The sequence below is a fragment of the Camellia sinensis genome, chromosome 9 (genome assembly GCF_055761805.1).
Source record: "Camellia sinensis isolate YWXY chromosome 9, ASM5576180v1, whole genome shotgun sequence".
In the NCBI taxonomy this organism is placed as follows: Eukaryota; Viridiplantae; Streptophyta; class Magnoliopsida; order Ericales; family Theaceae; genus Camellia; species Camellia sinensis.
Genome location: NC_138969.1, coordinates 107,896,811 through 107,917,529, shown reverse-complemented (window position 1 = coordinate 107,917,529; position 20,719 = coordinate 107,896,811). Strand labels below are relative to the sequence as shown.

The window sequence follows — 20,719 nt, the reverse complement described above, 5'->3', positions numbered from 1 at the left end:
AAATGGCTAACACATTAAGTAAGAGGTAGAAAGGAAAATTGCCTAGTCAACCAGTCAAAAATCTAAAGGGGCAGTATGGAGTGGAATCATCTAATGGAAAGAACATAGAGCAAATTTAATAAGTCATGACGCTTAGGAGTGGTCTAGAAATACCAAACCGAACTAATGGGACCGTGGAAAAAAAGGGTGAGCGGAGTAGGCAAATTCCAAATCCACCAAAACAAAGTGATGAGACCAGAAACAATAGTCTTTCCCTAAGACCACCATGTGAGCTTATAGCACCCTATGTGCCAAAAGCACCATTTACCCAATGTTTAGATACCCCTTCTCCCTTTAGTAAGAAAAAGGCATCTACTGAAGCAATGATGGAGGTATTAAAACAAGTGAAAATCAATCTCCCCCTTGTTGGAGGCCATTAAATAAGTACCCTCCTATGCCAAATTCCTCAAAGACTTGTGCATGCAAAAACGTAAATCCAAGACCCATGCGACCAAAAAGATTCTACTCACTACACAAGTGAGTTCCATTTTGACCAACAATAATGCCCCTAAACTTAAAGACCCAGGTGCACCTACCATCTCTTGTATCATTGGTAATCACTTGATCAATAAGGCACTTCTCAACTTAGGTGCTAGTGTCAATCTTCCTCCATATTTGGTTCATGAGGAATTTGGTCTTGGTGAATTGAAACCCACATCAGTGACTCTTCAGTCAGCTGATTGTTCCCTTGAAACTCCTCGTGGCATACTTGAGGATGTCTTGGTTAAGGTCAATAGGTTCTACTTTCCTGTTGATTTTATTGTCCTTGACATGAAACCTGTTATACTTGATAAGAAACAAATCCCAGTCATTTTAGGGCGACCTTTCTTAGCCACAGCCAATGCATGCGTCAATTGTAAAATAGGGCTAATAGAAGTATCATTTGAAAACATGCAAGTCAAAATGAATGTGTTTCACACATCCCAACATCCATCCAATGAGGAAGAATGTTATGCAGTTGATGTGGTTAATAAGTTGGTTGAAGACGTTCTTCTATCTATCATCTCAACAGATCTTTTAGAGGCATGTCTCACTCATTTCAGGTTTGAAAACTATGATATTGAAAAATTCATTGAGGAGGTCAATGCTTTGCTTGACTCACACTTGAACTTTCAACCATGGAAACCCCAATTTGAGCCTCTACTTGCCCTTTCTAGTGAGCCAGCATTATCTTCCATTAAGTCACCACCAAAACTTGAGTTGAAATCCCTTCTAGCTTCACTTAAATACTCTTTCTTGGGGGCTGATGACACTTTTCCTATGATTATCACGTCTAACCTGTCTAGTGAGCAAGAGTGTTCCCTTTTAAGTGTGCTCAAGGAGCATAAGAGTTCCATAGAGTGGTAAGTGGCTGATTTGAAGGGAATTGATCCCTTTGTTTTCATGCACCACATTTATCTTGAAGAGAATGCAAAACCTTCACGTGAGATGCAACGGAGATTGAATCCTAACATGAAAGAAGTAGTGAAAAAGGAAGTGATAAAAATGCTAGATGTGGGTATCATTTACCCCATCTCTGATAGCAAGTGGGTGAGTCCCACATAGGTTGTACCTAAGAAGTCAGGAATTACAATGGTTGAAAATTAGAGTGGCGAGCTAATTCTTACACGTACCACTAGTGGGTGGTGCGTCTATATTGACTATAGGAAACTCAACTCCATAACTAGGAAGGATCACTTTCCATTGCCCTTTATTGATCAAATCCTAAAGCGGTTAGAGGGTTAGAGTTTTTATTGTTTCCTAGATGGCTATTCTGGATACAATCAAGTGCCAGTCTTTCCTGATGACCAAGAGAAAACAACTTCACTTGCCCTTTCGGTACATTTGCCTACCAGCATATATCATTTGGGTTGTGTAATACACCAGCAACCTTTCAAATGTGCATAATGGCTATCTTTTTTGACATGGTAGATTTTTTTGTTTTTCTGGAGGTTTTCATGGATGACTTCTCGATTTTTGGCCCATCTTTTGAGGAGTGCCTCTAAAATTTAACCAAGGTTCTTAAGTGTTGCATAAAAACCAACCTTGTCCTGAGTTGGGAGAAAAACCATTTTATGGTTCAAGAGGGTATCGTGTTAGGTCACATTGTGTCGAAGCAAGGAATAGAGGTTGACAAAGCAAAAGTTAATCTAATTTCTGGCCTTCCCCTACCTACTTCTGTACGTCAAGTACGTTCTTTCCTAGGACACGCAGGTTTTAATGCAAATTCATCAAAGATTTCAGCAAGATTTCACGCCCTTTGTGTAGTCTTTTGGCTAAGGACACTCCCTTTGTCTTTGATGATGCATGTATAGCTGCATTTGAAAAATTACGGGCTGCTCTATTTGTAGCCCTAATAATATAGTCACCTGATTGGTCCTTACCCTTCGAAATCATGTGTGATGCATTTGACTATGCAGTTGGTGCAGTCTTAGGCCCAGGAGTAAACAAAGAGTCTCATGTCATTTACTATGCTAGTAAGACTTTTAATGGTGCCTAATTGAACTATATGACCACTGAGAAAGAGTTGCTAGCTATTGTCTTTGACATAGACAAATTTCGATCATATCTTCTTTAAGGTTATAATATGCACTGATCATGCTCCTTTGCGACATTTACTTTCCAAAAAAGAGACTAAACCTAGGTTGATTAGGTGGATCCTTTTGTTACAAGAATTTGATCTTGAGATTCGAGATAAGAAAGGTTGTGAGAATGTTGTAGCAGATCATCTCTCACATTTCAATTGAGTACACTAGTGACCCATCAACTTTGCACGATTCATTTCCAGACAAGCAACGTTTAGCTGTGTCACAAGTAAACCCTCTATGGTTTTCTTACATTGTGAATTACTTAGCTATTAATCAACTTCTTGCCCATTGGTCTAACCAAGATAGAGATCGTTTCTTTGCCTAGATTAAATTCTAATTTTGTGAGGATCCTGAGTTGTTCATGTATTGTCCGAATCAAGTGATTCGACGGTGTGTGCCCGATAGTGAAATCCATAGCATTCTTACCTTTTGTCATTCTGGAGCATGTGACGGTCACTTTAGTGGGTGAAAGATAGCTACCAAGGTTTTACAAAGCGGGTTTTATTGGGCCACAATTCTCAAAGATGCCCATGTTTTTTGTCGCACTTGTTTGAATTGTCAAAAAATGGGTTCCATATCGCATCGAGACATGATGCCAATGACCCCGATCCTTGTTGTGGAAAATTCTGATGGTTGGGGTATTGATTTTGGGTCCATTTCCACCTTCATTTGGGCATGAGTACATTCTTGTAGCGGTGGATTATGTCTCCAAGTGGTTGGAAGAAGTAGCCACTAGGACAAATGATCACAAAGTTGTTGTCAAATTCCTTCATGACACTATATTTTGTCATTTTGGCTTTCCACAGGAAATCATTAGTGATGGTGGCAAACACTTTTGTAATCAAATTTTCGAAGCCTTGATCCGAAAATGTTCCATCACTCACAAAGTGGGTACCCCCTATCATCCCAGACTAGTGGTCAGGTAGAAGTGTTTAATAGGGAGATTAAACACATCCTTGAGAAGACAGTAAGGCCAGATAGGAAGGATTGGTTGATTCGTTTGAGTGATGCTCTTTAGGCTTACTGTATAGCCTATAAGACCCCTATAGGAATGTCCCCTTACATGATAGTGTTTGGCAAAGCAAGTCACTTGCCAGTTAAGTTAGAACACCGAGCATTGTGGGCTATAAAACAGTTTAACTTTGATATGGCCAGTGCATGATTAACTCAGAAACTTCAACTTAATGAGCTAGATGAGATACGCAATGATGCCTACGAAAATGCTTGACTTTGTAAAGTCAGAACCAAAGCATTCCATGATAAGCACATCAATTGCAAAACCTTTGAACCTAACCAAAAGGTGTGGCTTTTCAATTCTGAATTGCGTCTCTTTCCTAGTAAGCTCCGGTCTCCTTAGGATGGTCCTGTTGTAGTCATTGAAGTATTCCCAAGTGGTGCGATAGAATTTCAAGACCCCCGTGATGGTCAAACTTTCAAAATGGCCAGCCTTTGAAACCATATATAGAGGGTATTCGTGATAGGGAGACAATTGAGTCCATCACATTGATAGGCCCTGTTTTCCAAACCAATTAATCTATCTTTTTGTCTAGCTGAAGACGTTAAACTTAGTGCTGCATTAAAGGCAACTAATGGTTCGGTCTTGTGTTCAAGTGATTAGGTGTGTGAAAAATGTTGACTTACCTCTTGATGTCAAGTTCATCATTTTGATGAAAATTACAGAGGCCTTCGCACAGGAAATAAAGGATAAACAATCGATGTCGTTTAATGGAAATAGCCTTTTTGCTATTAAACATAGAGCTAAAAGGCTTGGTTGTTGTTATAGATGTGGGAGGTTCACTTGTAATTCAGTCCGAAGAGAAAATAGGAAACCTTGTAAGGGTTTGGAGCTGCCTTCATCAGGGAAAATGAAACAGGTTTACCTTAGTAGGGAATCGCTGAGTAGGACCAAAGAAATTTGGTCTGAGACGAGTTGCTTGTAACGGCCCAAAAAATAATACAATAATTCAACAGTAAAGACTAATACAACATGACATAAATAGAGTATTAGGCTTTCATTAATCAGAATCAATTTACAAAAGGGGCACGCGCATTACACATTCATAAGCTCTCTACCCTGAATCTATAGCATGTGACACCAAACTAGATGATCAACGAAACAAATGCCCTATGGGCATACAACTTTCCAAGATGATGATTGGTTACAACAAAATGAGTCAGAAGCTCAACACAAATAAAGCCCTAGGCATGTACAAAAGTAAATATAAAATAAACAAAAGTGAGCTCTCAGCTCCACAATCCTTCCAAGTTAGGTCCTTGGCGGAGGCATGTCACTAGGACCTGAAAATGGTTTCCCAAGTAGGGTGAGCCAAAGCCCAGTAGAGATAGTCTATCACAATATATAAATCTTAACAAAGATATAAGAAATATGCACGTGTTCAAGGTCCAATGACAAAATATTTAACCACTCTTTTTCCAAACCATGTTATACCAAACTTATGTCTCAATTCATTCTATCCCAGTTCATCATATATACTCACTTCATTTAATTGATCAAATAAAGGATACACCTCACAGGTCTCCAACCAACAAAATTATCATACAGATACATTCACTTGCCATTTTACGGAAATTTCGTACACGGGAATCAACACCTATGTGTACATGCGGTTTTCGGGGACTTTCACCCTGGATACACAGGCCAACTTCATTTATGGAGTCCATCCCCTTTCTCCTCCCAAACATGGAGTACATCCCCTTTCTCCTCCCAAATATCATACATATACAATATATACACATCATAATCATATTCAATGGTAACGATCAAGAGATTAGTTTCAATTCACCTAATCCTCATGCAATTTGCTACAACACTCATGGCTATCCTCCACCGATAGCCCAAAACCAATACTTCTAAACAAATATACAATCTTTACAGTAGATAAATTATCCAAATTTTCCATAACTACGGGATAATACATGTCTAATTCCACCATTTACATAAACATTCATCCAATTTCATATTCCCAATACCAATTTCATTATTTATACAAAGTACTTATTTAAGGCAATTTAGGGCAAAAATTCCCCTTTTCCCAATCTTATCCCAAACACCAAAATCAACCATTTAAACACAACACAAGCTCATATTTACTTCCACATCCATCTCTATTACATACATTCAAAGCCCCTCTCTTGATTTTAACCCAAACCCTAGGTTTGTTCAAAAGTCACCTCAAATCCCAATGTTTCTTACATATCAACAAATATTTGAGTTAAAACGCATAGAAGAGTGTAGAAGATCCCTACCTCAAACTTAGAAGACTAAGGGAGCAAAGGAGAAACTTCAAGAGCGCCGAAACCAAGCTTTATTCGGATCAAAACAGTGCTCTAGAAATGCTCTATCTTTTTATCAAAGAGAGTAGGGTAGAGAGATCCTTAATCTAGGTGTATTTGTAGAGAGAAGTGGTGTTCTAGAGAGAGAGAGAGAGAGAGAGAGAGAGAGAGAGAGTCGGTCTAGGGTTTTTGAGAAAAGAGATATCAAAAAGTAATGTAAAAAGGAATTTTTTGTGAACTGATATACGCGTAGCTCGCTCGAGCGCAAGAGTTGTTGCTTGAGCAACCAGACACAAATAAGTCACCTAGATCGAGCGCAAGAAGCTTCGCTCCAGCGCATATTACACACTCCTAAAAGTTTTACAGACAGAAAACCGTCGCTCGAACGCAAGAGTCCTCGCTCGAGCAAAGAACACTACCCTCCCAGTATATTTGCAGGCCTGCAAAAGTATTGGGAGCTCACAAAGCTCGCTCAAGCGTAGAAGCCAAAATCTGGACAACAACAATTTGAACCAACTAGCAACCAACCTGTTCCAAAACTCCAAAACCAAGACACTCCAAAACTCAATTTCAGTGAGGAATAAGGAAAAAGAGACAAGAACAATAATACAAAATCATGAAACTCGAGCCTAAAATACAACAAGGGTCGGGTCAAACCAGAATCGCTATATTACTTAAGGAACGACCAATCTGATGCCCTACATCGTCTTGGAATTTGACGTTAAAAGATCAATTTTATTTTTAATTTGTTGTATTTTATTTGTTTATTTTATTTATTTATTTCATTGCCTATTTTCTTTGTTTATTTAATATATACAAAACAATATATATAACTTTTTTTCATTCATAAAAATAAAATAAAAAAGAAGAAAAACAAAAGCTAAAAACAAAAAAAACAAAGGGACATTTTTTTTCAAGTCTTGACGACGCACGAGAGCTCGCCAACAAAAGTTCTCCACCAGCTCAAATTTGTGGAAAGTTTCACCACTCGCCTCTACTGCCAATCATCTCACTTTGGGGTTCATTTTGGTGATGCCCTCGAAGGCCATGCCTCCGCATTTGCAGGGTTTGCAAAGGATATTACACCGCGTTAGCTGTCGAATGAGAAATAGTTGGGCGCCAAAATTTGGGCCATAGTTGTTATCCTTCTCTTTTAGTTCTTTGTGCTGCCTCTTCAACTGGCTGATCTCCTACCGAGCATCCTGATACATCCATTGAAACAGGGAGAGTTGTTCAGTGAGCCTTTGTACTTCATTTGTTCGACTCTGTAATTGGTGGGACATGTTTGACATTGAAATCATGGTCTCTACACACATATTTAGCGTGTGAGTATTAGCATCCATATTGGATTTGGTTGTAAGTAATTGGTCAAGCAACACTACTATATTGAAAACAAGGGCTGGGGATTTCTGATGAGGGTTTGAGGCAGCAGTATCACATACTTCCTTTGGCAGTTCATTTAAATTAGGGAAGAGGGTGAGAGGTCGAGTATAGGCCACGTCAGAAAAACAAAAGAAAAGAAAAAAAAAAGTATTTGAGCTGTGATAAACTGATTTTGGCAGAGTTTGGCAACTCGGCCGCCTTTAAGAAGAGGAATGAGAGAAAGAAGTAGAAGAAGACGACAAATGGAAGAGTGGTGGGAGACGATCAAGGTCAGATGTATTGCCTCCGTTGTGCTGAATTTTTGAATTCAGACACGACGCTCAATGCCTCGGCAGAGAGAAAGGCCAAGAGAAGGAGAATGAGAAGAATGAAAAGAAGAAAGAAAGAAAAAAATAAATAAAAAAGACGGTGCTTGTGCTTCAACAGAGCGAAAGAAGAAGAAAAAAAAAACCAAAAAACAATATATATATATATATATATAATAAATAATACTAAATATATATATATTTTGTTGTATTTTTGTGTTTTATTTTGTCACCCGTTTGCTAGTTCCATTTCCTTCATATTGGGGGTATCCTTCTCCTACTTCTTAGTGTGATGTATTTTATTTGTTGTGTTTTCTTTTCCTTTCACTGTTCTTGTCGGTCTTTTGTGGTATGTGCCATTGAGGACAATGTCATTTAAGTTGGAGGGAAAGGGTTTGATTTATGTTTCTTTTGTTTTATTTTCGGTTGTGTTTTTATTTTTAAAAAAAATTACAAAAAAATGTATTTTTATATTTATTTTGGGCCTTGTGACAAGCAGACGTTAAAGAAATAGATAGAGATTCAGTTAGAAAACAATCTTGGTTGACATTGATGGTCGATTGCTAGTTTTTGGAATGTGTATTTTTTGTTCGTTTCCTTATGGCGTTCAGACACTAATTTAAGTGAAGGCTAGTGAGGTGAGGACCTTGGAAATCCAAGAGTCAAAAGCTAGGCCTCCTCATGGAAAAAGTTCTTTGTCCAAGAAGAGGAGAGCGAAGAGAATATCTTACTGTTTGGAAGGTAGAATTCCACATGACCAAACAAATCCAATTTCAAAAGAAATCAATGAATGGATTAAAACGGGGCAGAGTAAAACCCATGAATGTGGCTTTGAGACATCCGTTTTTGATCTACTGTTAAGATACAATGTTAGGGAGATCGTGGGAAATTGGATTAGGAATGAAGGAATGTGCCATTGTTATCAAACTACTTGCAGTGTTCCTATTAACCATAGAAACTGTTAAGGGTTGCTAGTTAAAAAAAACAAAAAAAACAAAAAAGTGGTATGTATAATTATTTATTTATTTTTTTGAATTGTTGATTTTAAATTGTATATTTATGTTTTATTTTTAATCTTTTTGCAAGTAAAATGATATAAGTACCTATATGGTGAAAAATATGAACAACCCTTACTCCAAGAATAACTGAGTAAAGCAAAAGTAATTTTGTTTGAGACGTGTTACGGTTAGGATGCAATTGACAATTTTCATTGAGGTACTTTATCACAATAAGCCTTGGTATCTAGCTCTAAAAGACTGTTTCTTTTGCAATTTAAGTTTTATTTTTATTTTTATTTTTATTTATTTATGTATTTATTTTTGTTTCGTGTGTTTTTATTTATAAAAAAAAATCTTTTTCTTATTTTTCTTGTGTGTACAAATTTTTTTGTTCTTTTATGAAAAAAAAATTTGAGCAATGATTGTATTGTTTCTTCATCATTCTGTGTTGAGATTATTAATTTAGTTGTAATTTTGTTTCATTAGAATTATAATTTTATCTTAGGCCGTTATTGTAACGCCCTGTATTTCTCACAAGAACATGCCACGGCAAACACAATAATATATCCAAAAAGTCATTTTTCTCATTGAACTAAGAGTTAAGAGATTACAATTCATCACGTACATTCCCACAAAATCCGAGATTCGTATTCCAGTTCAATGAACTAGACGGCCTTACAAAATATAAGCCTCTAGGGCATACAACAACAACAAAATAAATTTGATAGTCTTGATTCAAAAATTCCAATTCAAAATAACAAACTCCCATGAGTCCACTTTTCCCAAAATGAGCTATTGCTTGTTTTCATCCATTAGTGAGATGGTAATTCATCATTTCTTGAAAAATATAATAGGGTTGAGCTATATGCCCAGTAGGAATACATTTAACGAAGTATTTAATCTTTTGAGTAAGCCCATGGCATTATTGTAACAAGATTGGACGCAAAGAAAAGTTAATATCTATAATAACCATTTATTATAAGAAAGGAACAACCACCATCAAATATTTATTTCACACCAATCATCAAAATTCATAAAGGAAAACACACCATGAGTCCCTTGTAAGAATCCAAATTAACATATACCTTTTTGTTTAAAACCATCCCCACATTTGCCGACTATTATATGACAGGATGTGGGCACCCAAGAAAACCATCCGTTTTTCCACTTTTGTTGACTACAATATGGCAGAACCAGTGGACACCCAAAAACATTTTGCCCACATTCGTTCAGCGATAAGCCTAGACGGGGTATTTGGGCACCTTTCACTCTCCCTATGCGGGTACCAACACAACTCTCACAATTTCAAAACAAAACCGACTCTTACCCAGACTCATGTTCAATTCACAAATTGACCAAATTTCATTCAATCAACCAATAATAAACACAATATAAGATAAAGCACAACATTATATTTAAGAAAATCAATGGCCAAATCCCAATTCCACGACTACAACAATACTCATGAGTTTCACCACTTCATCATTCGTTCTATAATCGGAATCGAGAAAATTCTCAATTAAAATTTACTCCTTTTTGCTAAATTTTTCACATTAGGGTTTTGACTAAATTTGGAGTTTCTCCCCCATTCTTCACATGTAATTAATTTCATAATCATAACCCACCTATTTAGCAAGAGATTTGAGAAATTTCAAGTAAAAGTTGGGTAGAAGGTGTTGTTGATACAAAATAAGAATTTAAGTTAACCCAATCACCAAATCAAATCTTAAATCACACTAATACCATCAATGCCTCTTCAAAACAAGGAAATACTAGGTTAAAAGTAACCCTACCTCAAAGAAGTGAAAAGAAAACTTAGAGAAGCCCAAAGTTGATGAAACTTCGAAGCTCTTGGATCAAAAGAAAGCCCTTTACACGATTTACAACCTTTCTCAAAGGACCCAGGTGAGAAGATACTTCTAGGTGAGTAGATCTAAAGATCTAAGTAGGAAAAAGTTGAGTTTAGAGAGAAAGAAGAGAGACTCACCATTTGAGAGGAAAAAGAAGAAGAAAATAATGAGAGAGAAGTGTTTTGGGTCTATTTATAGTAGTAGAAAAGTAGCCCAAAGGTAATTAAAAAGAACAAGTCCAAAACCCCCCCAAAAGTAGGGCCCAGTCAAACCCAAAATTTTGGAAATAAACACGCTGGGGTCGACCCTTAAGACAGTGGTGTCGACCGTTAAGAAGAAAAGCTAAGAAACTAATGTTTGCTGTAGACAAGGGTCGACCCTTGGAACTTTTGGTGTCGACCCTAAATTTCTGTAGCTAATTCTAGATTCAGTAGCACACAAGGGTCGACCCTTGGAACCAGTGATGTCGACCGTAAAAACCAGTAAAGACACCAAGAATAGGGCAACAAGGTGGTGTCGTCCCCAGGAACCCATGGTGTCGACACCAAAACAGAATTTCTAAGTTCCCAACAAGTCTAAATGAAATTGTACTCCTCCAAAATCAAGATACAACAACTCCAAATACTCATAAAAGAAAATAAAGGAATGAAATACACCCTTTAGTATATTAAAGCATACAAGTGTTACAACCTCCTCACCTTATGAAATTTCGCCCTTGAAATAGCATCCGTTCTCACTATGATAAGAAGGTATGGCAACAATATCATATTTATTCAATCCTTAACAACTCCCAATATGACACCAAAATATGGCAACGATAATATACTTATCAGTCCTTAGCAATCTCACAATTAAACTATATATATATATATATATATATATCAATTTGATTCCAAGAACCAAAGACAAGGAAACAATGTTTATTTCATTTCCAATTCATCAAGTACAAGGAAGGAACAACAAAACAAGTACATCACAATTTAAAAAATAAGTCTGGGTACTTCTCGCAGATCTCAGCTTCACACTCCCATGTAGCTTCCTCCATACCATGATGGTGCCATAATGCTTTAACTAAGGGGATTGTTTTACCCCTCAAAACTTTTTCTCTAGTATCTAAGATTTGGAGTGGTTTTTCTTCATAAGACACATCTTCGTCTATCTCAATCTCCGTCCAATCTAACACATGATAGGAATCGGGTTAGTATTTGTGAAGCATAGACACGTGAAACACATTGTGGCTCTGGAGTGTTGTGGCGGTAATGCAAGGCGATATGCAACTTTTGCAATCTGTTCAATGATATCAAAGGGGCCGATAAATCTAGTTGATAGTTTTCCACTTTGGCCAAATCTCATCAACCCTTTTCTAGGAGATATCTTCAAAAAGACATGGTCACCTACTTCAAAGGATGAGGATCTTTTTCTTCTATCTGCATAGCTCTTTTGCCGGCTTTGAGCGGTGACTAACCTTTTCTGAATTAGGGCTACTTTCTCGGTAGTTTCACAAACTAGATCCGAACCTAGCAAGGGTGAATCTCCCACTTCATTCTAACACACCAATGATCTACACGGACACCCATACAATGCCTCAAAAGGTGTCATCTCAATACTTGCTTGGTAGCTGTTGTTATAAGCAAATTCAACTAAAGGTAGGTTGTAGCTCGACTTTTTCGCGCCTCTTTTCAGAGAGCTTGAATTTGTCCTAGAGTTCGGACTCCTGTCACGGTTCTGAATCTAATCTCACAAAGTGCAATGTGAAACTGATAAACACCAAAGAGTCTAATCCAGCAAATCATTTTGGAAAATCGATTTTGGAATCAAATAATGCCAAAACTGGGTTGCTTTGCCAGATTACAGAGTCGCCACCTAAATATTTTATTTTTGTGAAATTTAGGAAACCCTGACTCGTGCCAAAGGCCACATGTCCGTTATCACCAAAGTTGCCTTGGCTCGGGGAACTTGGGTACGAGAGGGGAAGCGTAAAAGCTTATTGAGTACTCCAAGCCAAAACAAAAACTAGTTAGAAACAATGCATGATCCTAACTATGCTAAATGACTAATGCAACACATGAAATAATGCAATTAATAGGCTCGGCTACCTAATCATGGTATTTGCAACACTTTGATAACATGCTTTGAAACACGTATTCAAGGAAGTATTGAATTAACAATGCAGTTTGAATGATGCGCCGAGCCTCGGTGCATGCAAGACAAATGAATGGATGTAAACATGCAAGCATAAGGTATGCTAATCAAAACATGACCCTAAACTAACCATCGAAAGCGGTTAAATAAAAGGGAGAAAGACGTGGGGTTGGAAGACATGCACACACGCACGCACACTTATTACAACATTGTACCCTCGCGAAGGAGGGTCCGAATGAATAAGAGCTAAGCTAAGCTAGGCTAAGCTAGCTATTACAACACGAAATCAATTAACTATTCTAGTTAACTAATTATTACAAACCAAAGTAAATAACTAGCTATGTTAAGCTAATTAAAGCAATTAATTACAATACTTGAATTGAATAATTAGCTACGCTAACTAATTAAAGCAATTAAATGGCCTCAAGGGCGAAGGAGGCATGCATGCTCAGTCGGCTTCCTCCAAAAAATTAACCGTCTTGCCATCAGACGCCTCTGTTTGCACTCGTTTGATCTTTGAAAATTGTGTTAACTCCCAGAATGCCTCTGCTCCAACTCAGGAACACACTGGTGCAAAATTCATTTCTGGCCGGTCGGCTACCAATGGTGGCTGTCAGCACCATTGGTGGCTGGTCGGCTGCTTCTGGTGGCTGGTTGGCCACTACTTTCCTGGACTTCCCTTTTTGCTACAACAGAGAGCAAATGAGGCAAAGTAGTGTATTCCAAGGAATATATGTGTACTATAACCCTCCTTATCATTACACAAAGTTGGCTCCAAAACCACCAACCAAGCATTCTCAATGCATGATGGCCAAAGAACTAAGAAGTACAACTTCATTGTATGCCAAAACAAGACTCTAGACCATCACCTTATCATGTGTGATCAAGGGCAATGGAGACTAAGGAGATTGGCTCATTTCATTACTTTGAGTATGAAATGCTCCAATCTTCCTTGTGTTCAATATAACGTCCGATTGAACACGTGTAATATAATACAACATGCTTAACTTGCGTTTTACTTGTCATGTTTTATTTATTCATTTTAATTACCGATCCATTCTTTAACCGGTTAAGTCCAATGTGAGAGTCCTCTAATGAAAGAGGGCTTAAGCCACAAGTACCTTGAGCATGAAAGACGCCTCATGCTATTGGTAATGAGCTCCTGAAGGAATTAAACCATTAGGCATGAGGGTCTCAATTCCACACTCAAGCCAACAAGAGGCTCAAGGACACTTTCAAAACAAAAGGAAGACTGAAGAATAGAGGATTGCAGAGATTTCAGTGCTAAAATGGAGTGCAAAATGACCCTAAAACATGCAAGTAATTCATGCTAGAAAGCTTATAACATTAAGCTAGTGAAGGAGATTGCACTACAACCACACAATGCAAGCCTCAAGTGACCAAACCAGCTCAAAACAGAGCTAAAACTAGTCAAAAAAAGTAGCAAAAACATGCTGAGATTAAGGTACAAAATGCTAGAAAAACATGCTCGCATGTTAAGCTATCTAGGCTCAGAAACAAGACACAAGGAGGGGAGGCTAACCCCTCCTATTTTGGACTTCAAAACAAAGTTTTTGCCACTAAAATAACATTATTTTTTGGTGGTTAAAAGGGCCAAAAGGTTTGATTTAAATGTGAGAGAAAATGGCACAAAAGGCTTCACAAGCAAAGAGACCAAAAGGGTAGAACAACCCCCTAGCTCACAAAGACTTAAACTACCATTTTCAAACCTCAAAAATAGAGTTTTTTATACCTCAAAAACAACCTTAAATCAGTTGAAAAAGATGGTAAATCAAGTATGCACAATAAGCTTAAACAAGATAGATTTAATACCTTTGAAGCAAAGTGCATTTCAGCCACAAATTCAAGCTCAAAACCTCTTTCAAGACTTAAATAAAGCTCCAAGGAACCTCAGCTCCAAGGGGGTGGTGTTTGGTTAAGAGCTTATGTGCAAAAGTGTAAAGGAAACCGACTACAAGGCACAAAATAAGAAGAGAGAGAGAGAGAGAGAGAGAGAGAGAGAGAGAGAGAGAGAGAGAGAGAGAATTCTAGAGAGCGGGAGAGAATTTTGCTCCAAATTGTCTAACCTCCTAAAATAGGGGAGAGACCCCCCTATATATAGAAAATCAAGCTTAGAGCTTGTATTCATCCCTCCATACACATGTATGGAGATGGCCTTCAGTGAGCAACAACTGGCACAACTGGTAAACAAATATTTGAAAAATGAGAAAAACGGCCGCCGGCCATCACCAGTGGCTGACCGGCCATCAATGTGGCCGACCAGCCACCACTGATGGCCGGAAGGCACAAGCTATGGCCGATGAACTGTGTGGATGGCCGACAGGTCACCCTCTTCTTCAGATTTGAAACAACAAGCTCTTGGTCCACAATTGAGCACAAAATAGACAAGTTGAGAGGCTTGAAGGCAAGGCACTCCGCCAAGAACTTCGGGCGCTCAAAACGAACACGAGCATACGAAATCATAGAGTGTTCAAACGATGACGTCCAAGTCTCGAGGATGGTCAAAAATGGGATATTTGCATAGGTGTTTCTCCCAATACCCTTTAAAATCTAGCACACATGCCTTCAACATGTCCTCCAAAATCTGGATAACACGTTCAGATTGCCCGTCGGTTTGTGGGTGGTAAGCAGTACTAAAATTCAATTGAGTACCCAAGGCACTTTGAAGACTCTACCATAGCCTAGCTATAAAGCGAGGGTCTCTATCAGACACTATACTTACTAGCACTCTATGGAGGCGAATAATCTCACAGATATAAAGTTTAGCTAGAAATTCTATGGAATGCCCCATGCTCATAGCGAGGAAGTGAGCCAACTTAGTAAGTTTGTCTACAATCACCCATACCGCATCAAAGTTTCTTTGAGTTCTAGGGAGGCCAAAAACAAAGTCCATGTTGACTGGTTCCTACTTCCATTCAGCAACTGGAAGAGGTTATAGCAATCCAGCCGGTCTTTGGTGTTCAGCCTTAACTTGTTGATATGTTAAACATTTGGACACAAATGAAGCTACATCCTTTTTCATACCCCTTCACCAAAATTGGCGGCTTAGGTTATGATACATTTTGGTGCCTCTAGGATGCATAGCTATGCGGGAATGATGGAAGTCCCTCAAAACTTCATTTCTCATGGATTCAGGCACAAACACTCGGCCAAGGTAACGGACACTGGAGTCTGAGTGGATATTCAGGCCCTTCTCTTCTTTCCCTTGAAGAATTCTCCCACTAATTGCATCCACTTCCAGTTCACCCAGTTGTGCTTCAACCACTCTCGCAACAAGGGTAGGTTGTGCGATGGTGGTGAAGAGGGTAGCTTGTTCCTAGGATTCACCGAACTATAAAGCAAATTCATTGGCATCCCCCATCATCTTCCATTCCCTCATCGCTAGACTAGCCATCGTACTTATAGATTTTCTACTCAAAGCATCCGCTACTACATTGGCTTTGCAAGGATGGCAGTGTATTTCAAAATCATAGTCCTCTAGAAACTCCATCTATCTTCGTTGGCGTAGATTCAAGTCTTTCTGGGAGAATAAGTATTTGAGGCTTTTGTGGTCAGAGAAGACTTCAAACTTTTCACCATATAGATAGTGTCTCCACAACTTCAAGGAAAAAACAACAGCAGCCAGTTCTAAGTCAGGTCGGGTAGTTTCTTTCATGAGTCTTTAGTTGGCGCGAGCCATATGCTACCACTTTACCCTCTTGCATTAGAACACATTCCAACCCCTCTCTAGAGGCATCACAATATACCATATAACTTAAACCTCATTTCAGAATGATAAGAATTGGAGCAGTGGTCAATCTAAGCTTTAGCTCTCGGAAGGATTTCTCATAAGCATTGCTCCAAACAAACCTTACTCCCTTACAGGTCAATCTAGTTAATGGTGATGCCATGGAAAAGAAATTCTTTACAAATCGACAGTAGTAACCGACCAAGCCCAGAAAGCTACGAACTTCTGAGGCGTTCTTAGGCTGCTCCCAATTCTACACAGCTTCTATTTTTGAAGAATCCACCATAACTCCGTCTCTCGAGACTATGTGACCCAAGAACTTCACTTTAGAAGGCCAGAATTCACATTTCTCATATTTCGCGCACAAACGGTGCTCCCTAAGAAGTTGCAGGATAGTACGAAGATGCCTTTCATGCCCCTTTTTGGAAGATGAATAGATAAGAATATCGTCTACAAAGACGACCACAAATTTGTCAAGAAACTCTCAAAAGATTCTATTCATTAAATCCATGAATGTTGCTGGAGCATTAGTTAGCCCAAAAGGCATAACAAAGAACTCGTAATGACCATCCCGAGTACGAAAACCAATTTTGGAAATATCCTCTCCTCTGACTCGGATTTGGTGATAACCCAACCTTAAATCTATCTTGGAAAAACAACGAGAGCCTTTATGTTGATCGAAAAGATCATCTATCCTGGGCAAGGGATATTTATTCTCAACTATGACTTGATTCAATTTACGGTAATCTATGTATAATCTTAAGGACCCATCCTTCTTCTTCGCAAACAAAGCCGAGGCTCCCCAAAGTGAGGTGTTAGGGTGTATAAAGCCCTTACTATGTAACACTTGTAATTTTTCCTTCAGAACCACCAATTCAGCTGGGGCAAACCTATATGGCGACAAGGAGATAGGTGCCGTACCTGAAAGCAAGTCTATGGTGAACTCAACTTCCCGATGAGGAGGTAATTCTATGAGGTTTGTAGGGAAGTCGAGGTATTCACATGCTACCTTTGGAAATTCATCCCGAACTATGTCACTTCCGTCATCCAAAAAGGTTGCTAAAAGAGAATTAAATTGGCCTCAGCCACATGGGTAATATGAGGAGGGTAAGGACCTACCGTACCTATCCCCCGGAAATGTGAAACAATCACCGCTTGTAGTGTACATCGTAACTCTCTCCCGATAACAAGCTATGATTACCTAGTAAGTGAAAAACCAATCCATATCGAGGATAACATCAAAACCCGACATTTCTAACAGTACAAAATTAAATGGAAGTTGTCAACCCACCGCCTCAATTACACACCCTTGACACCCCTGGGTCAGGGTGACCTTACCCCCAACTAGTCACTGTACTGTAAGTGAAGATTGTAGTTGCCTAGTCTTTAACCCTAACAATGATGCAAATGATGTGGCAATAAATGAATGTGATGCTCCAGTGTCAATCAACACACTAGCCCAAGTATTGAAAATGAGGAATGTACCTCTCACAACTGTTGGCCCCGCAGTTTGCTCGGAAACGATGACAGTGTACACCCTTCCTTGTGACCTATGCTCTCCTACATCACCTCTTGGGACATAAGCTTGTTGTACGGATTGAGCAAACGTGGCTCCCTGAACTATCGTAGATGCTTGACCTAATTGAGCCAGCTGATAAGACTGTCTTTGTCCCTGACCCATTTGTAAACCTCAAGATTGCCGAGACGCTGACACACTAGTAGTCCCTGCCCTTTGCGGCCAAAACTTTTTCAAGTGTCTTGGTTGGCCACATTGATAACAAGACTGGGTCTGACCCTATTTTGAGATTGACCTTGTGGATAAGTAGTTTGGGGCTATGCTTCTCTTTTCTGTTCGCACTTTGAAACCTTGTGGCCCATCTGACCATATCTATAACAAGCACCACAAACTCGAGTCACACTTCCCAAACTTCCACCCATCATAGAACTAGAGGGTTTAACTTGTTATGGAGGCGACTGAAAGGATGATGATGAACCTCTAGACCACTTTGAAGAGCCCGTGTCATCCCTAGCATCAGAGTATCCTGCCTCTTCACTCTTTACATTGCCTCTTTGGCCTCTACCGTGATCTCCACATGAGATGCCGCTTCTAGTAGATGGTCATAATCACGTATCATATTGCCAACCACCTTCATTAGGATTTTCGGTCTCAATCTCTTCTCAAATTCAAGACATTTTCGTTCTTTTGATGCCACTAATTCAGGTGCAAAACGTGATAAGCTAGTAAATCTGGCTTTAAACTCAGCCACCGGTGTATCAAGTTGTAATAGTTCCTCGAACTGTTTCCTCCACACCTCAAAAGATCTCAGGCCATCATTAACCCATTACCTTTTTTCTAGCAGCATTTTTAAGGCTTGAGAGAGACTCATGTAAAGAGGATGGAAATTTCGGGCTTGGGGCCGAGTTAAAGTGGTTAGTTTTTTGGCTATTATCAGTAGAAGGGTTTTTTATGGGAGTGGCGACAGTGTTTACTTCTGAGCATTTCGCAGCTGTGCTACCACTGGTAGTAGCATTGGAACTACGAACAACATTCTTCCTCATAAGCTCATTACCTTCCATAATGAGCTCTTGTCTGACGACATCCTTGATTTGAACCCCAATTTCCTGGAGGTCCTTAAAGTTAAATCTTATTTTCTACGATATCTCATCTTGCCGAGCCATATCTTGCTGCAGCTAATCTACTGATTGCTAAAGATGGATCAGTAAATCCTCTACATTTGTTGAAGGTTGAGCCATAATAGGAGTGGATGATTGTGCCTGGGATGAACTGAACAAAGGTGATCTAATTGGTGACTACTAGAACTCATGAACCCTGTCTAGCCTTCCTTCGTCTTGCAGCTAGTGACAGCGAAGCAAACACTGACTACCCCTAAACATAAATCTCTGACCTAGCAAAGTCTATCGACACGAGTCCAGAGTACCTGGGGGATATAAGAGCCTTCTGAAGCAATGGTTCCAAGACTACCTAGCAAAAGAGAAAATAGACAGCACCTTAGCTCCAATTTCATTAGATATGATCACAACTGAATAACTGTACTCCCCACTGAATTCTGTCCCACAAATTGATATCAATTGTACCACTGATATGAAGCATTTCTGTACAGTTTCACTGTATAGCACATACCAGTTAAAAAGAGGCAAAGCACCCCTATGAAGGGGTAGGGTTACCCTGTCCTAGCTTTTGGCATGGTCTAGGGTTTTACTACTTCAAGCAAGTAGTTTTATGCAATCCTGTATATGGGTGAGCATCCTGTCCTAGTTTGGAACAATCAATATGGCTTTACTATATGCAGTAGGGCGATTAGTCAAAGGGGTACCTCAGCAAGATTACTTAATATACCTCTCGCACCTAACACCGAGAAGTAAAAGGAGGATCAAGTGGTATAGCGGTAATCCAAATCCGAGGGTCGTGTTTCCAACATGGTAGAACCCACGACCGGCCAGCCTTTTGGCAAGCTTTTTAGGCAAGCCTTCGGTAAGCCGTCGAGGAATAGCGAGTGGAAAACACAGTGACTTAGAGTATCAATGGAAATGCAATGCAAAGAACATATATCTGTAAATAAAATTTCACATCATGAAGTTCGAGTCAAATTCTCTAAATCCCCAATGGAGTCGCCAGAAACAGTAGCTTGCTTTTCGTGCTCCTTTCGGATACGATTAGCCTTATAGTTCAGACTCCCGTGGTTTTGAATCTGATTCCACAAGTGCAATGTGAAATAGATAAACACAAAAGAGTCCTAATCTGGCAATTCTTTTGGAAAATCGATTTTGAACCAAAAATGACAAAAATGGACCATGTTGCTAGATTTCAGAGTCCCCGCCTAAGTATTTTTGAAAAATTTAGGAAACTCATGACTCGTGCCAAAGGCCACTTATCCGTCATCACCAAAGTGTCTTGGCTTGGGAACTTAGGTATGAGAGGGGAAGGTCATGAATTGAGCACCCCACCTACCCAATCAAAGATCAACATCTACTAACCATGATGTGATTCTTATTTACATTATATGCTCTTATTTTGATTTATTATGCTATCTTTACTAAGTGACACACACAAATATAGACTAATTTCCAAAAGTTGGAACACTTTGATTTTATGTTTGTTTGAAAATTGTTTTGAATACTCGTCACTTGAAAAAATCGAATTTGTATGTACATTAATCAAATCATCCCAATTTGAGCAATTAGCATTCATCCCACTGGCATTCAAACATGTATATCACTTAAGCACTTAGCCTCATAGAAAACATGTTTGATATGACAACACTAACACTCATGCAATATGCTAAAGCAATGAATGCTCACCTAGAACTCAACCGAGGCAAGCCAAAAGAAATAAAATAGTTAGTTAAAATGCATGATCGTAACAATGCAAATG

General features: G+C 39.0%; 1 protein-coding gene across 1 annotated transcript; it reads left to right on the top strand.

Moving 5' to 3' along the window:
- Positions 1 to 459: 459 nt before the first annotated feature.
- LOC145799676 (uncharacterized) lies at positions 460 to 1,386 on the top strand. The gene has a single exon (XM_082889285.1). The coding sequence runs from the start codon at positions 460 to 462 to the stop codon at positions 1,384 to 1,386; it is 927 nt and encodes a 308-aa protein (XP_082745411.1).
- The last annotated feature ends 19,333 nt before the right edge of the window (positions 1,387 to 20,719 follow it).